This window comes from Frankliniella occidentalis, unplaced genomic scaffold, assembly GCF_000697945.3.
Source record: "Frankliniella occidentalis isolate FOCC.00 unplaced genomic scaffold, Focc_3.1 Scaffold12, whole genome shotgun sequence".
Taxonomy (NCBI): Eukaryota; Metazoa; Arthropoda; class Insecta; order Thysanoptera; family Thripidae; genus Frankliniella; species Frankliniella occidentalis.
The window spans coordinates 466,379-467,587 of record NW_026267142.1 but is presented as its reverse complement, the minus strand read 5'-3'; the positions used below and the strand labels follow the sequence as shown (position 1 = coordinate 467,587).

Below are 1,209 nucleotides of genomic sequence, written 5' to 3'. Positions count from 1 at the left end.
GGAAGTGGGCCCCAGGGACCCGCTTCACCGGAGGGTCATTTTAAGTCAGATTTACACGTAACTCCCTGATATTTGAGCCATATGTTGTTGACAATCCGATTCTTTAGACTTTAAAGAAGACATTCCGCTCATAGGAAAACCTCCGACTATATAATGAGAAATTTCCTTTCTAGCAGCATTTCCTCGGTTTCCGACCACTGTGCGGCGGCTGAAGAAGGTTCTCCATACCTATATTCTCCGTGGCCGACGGCTACGAGACTGACGACCACTCCGAACTGTACTTTTTTCTCTCTCAAGACTGAGGTATACTCTCTACTCTCTCCGAACACCATGTCCATGAGCAGGATCTGCCAGGACCTAAATGTAAGTTGTTGAACGACATAGGGCCGATCTCTCCACGAACGACTTGTGTAACATGTGTGACTGCGGTGTACGCAGCCATGGGCAACATAACCTCCTGTAGCAACAAGGAGGATGTGTTATGAGCCCGAGCTAATTTACCATTATTTTGTCTTTTCATGATTATTTTTTGAAGCGAAAGGCTTCGGTTCGTAGTTTTGCTGTGTACCTTCTTAATAATGCACATTATGGGCAATGGGTTATTTAAAGTAATCCAAAGCTATGGCAGACACCTCTTTTTCAACACAGCTTAGATAGAATTTCACATTAACCAAGATTTAAAGCATTTCTTTATATAGGTTATGGTGATTTGTTTCGGACCCCACTACGCTTCGCCACTCTGGGGTCCTTTTATTCAAAGCACTGGCAGCATAGGGGTTTTCAATTGGGAAAAGTTTGATGAAAGTGTAAGAGCAAGCTTCTGCCGATGTATGTGTAACAATTTTATTGCTTTCCTGTTGCAGGTGGAAGTTACTGAGAGGTTGAAGATGCTTATACAGCAAGCAAATCACCCGGATTTGTCATCATGTGAAATAGTCTGGGATGGATTAGATGATGATAGTGATGATGATGAGGGTGACTTTATGTCATACTTTTTAATTCCGTCATCTGAACAGGTGTCAGATTTAAGTGAACTGTGCAAGAGTGTCTTTAACGAGTATGTGTTTTCTTTTCGGCAGAGGAGTTATTTTATCCTCTATGAACAGGAGTGTTTTGCAGTGGGTGTTAAAGATGGACAATATGTCAGTAGAAGGCAGTACAGACTACTAGTTAAAGAGTTGCGATAGAGAAAGTTGTTTGATCAGATTT

At 42.1% G+C, this 1,209-nt stretch overlaps 2 protein-coding genes across 2 annotated transcripts in view; one reads left to right on the top strand and one right to left on the bottom strand.

The window, feature by feature from the left end:
- LOC113213853 (ras-like GTP-binding protein RhoL) overlaps positions 1 to 1,209 on the bottom strand; it is a 29,450-nt gene that overhangs the window by 4,960 nt on the left and 23,281 nt on the right. The window lies entirely within an intron of this gene.
- Positions 185 to 1,209, top strand: LOC113213856 (uncharacterized; the record flags this gene model as incomplete). The annotated part of the gene is given in 2 exon segments (XM_052263510.1): positions 185 to 363; positions 864 to 1,209. Coding segments are annotated over 2 exon segments (357 nt in total). The 5' UTR covers positions 185 to 330.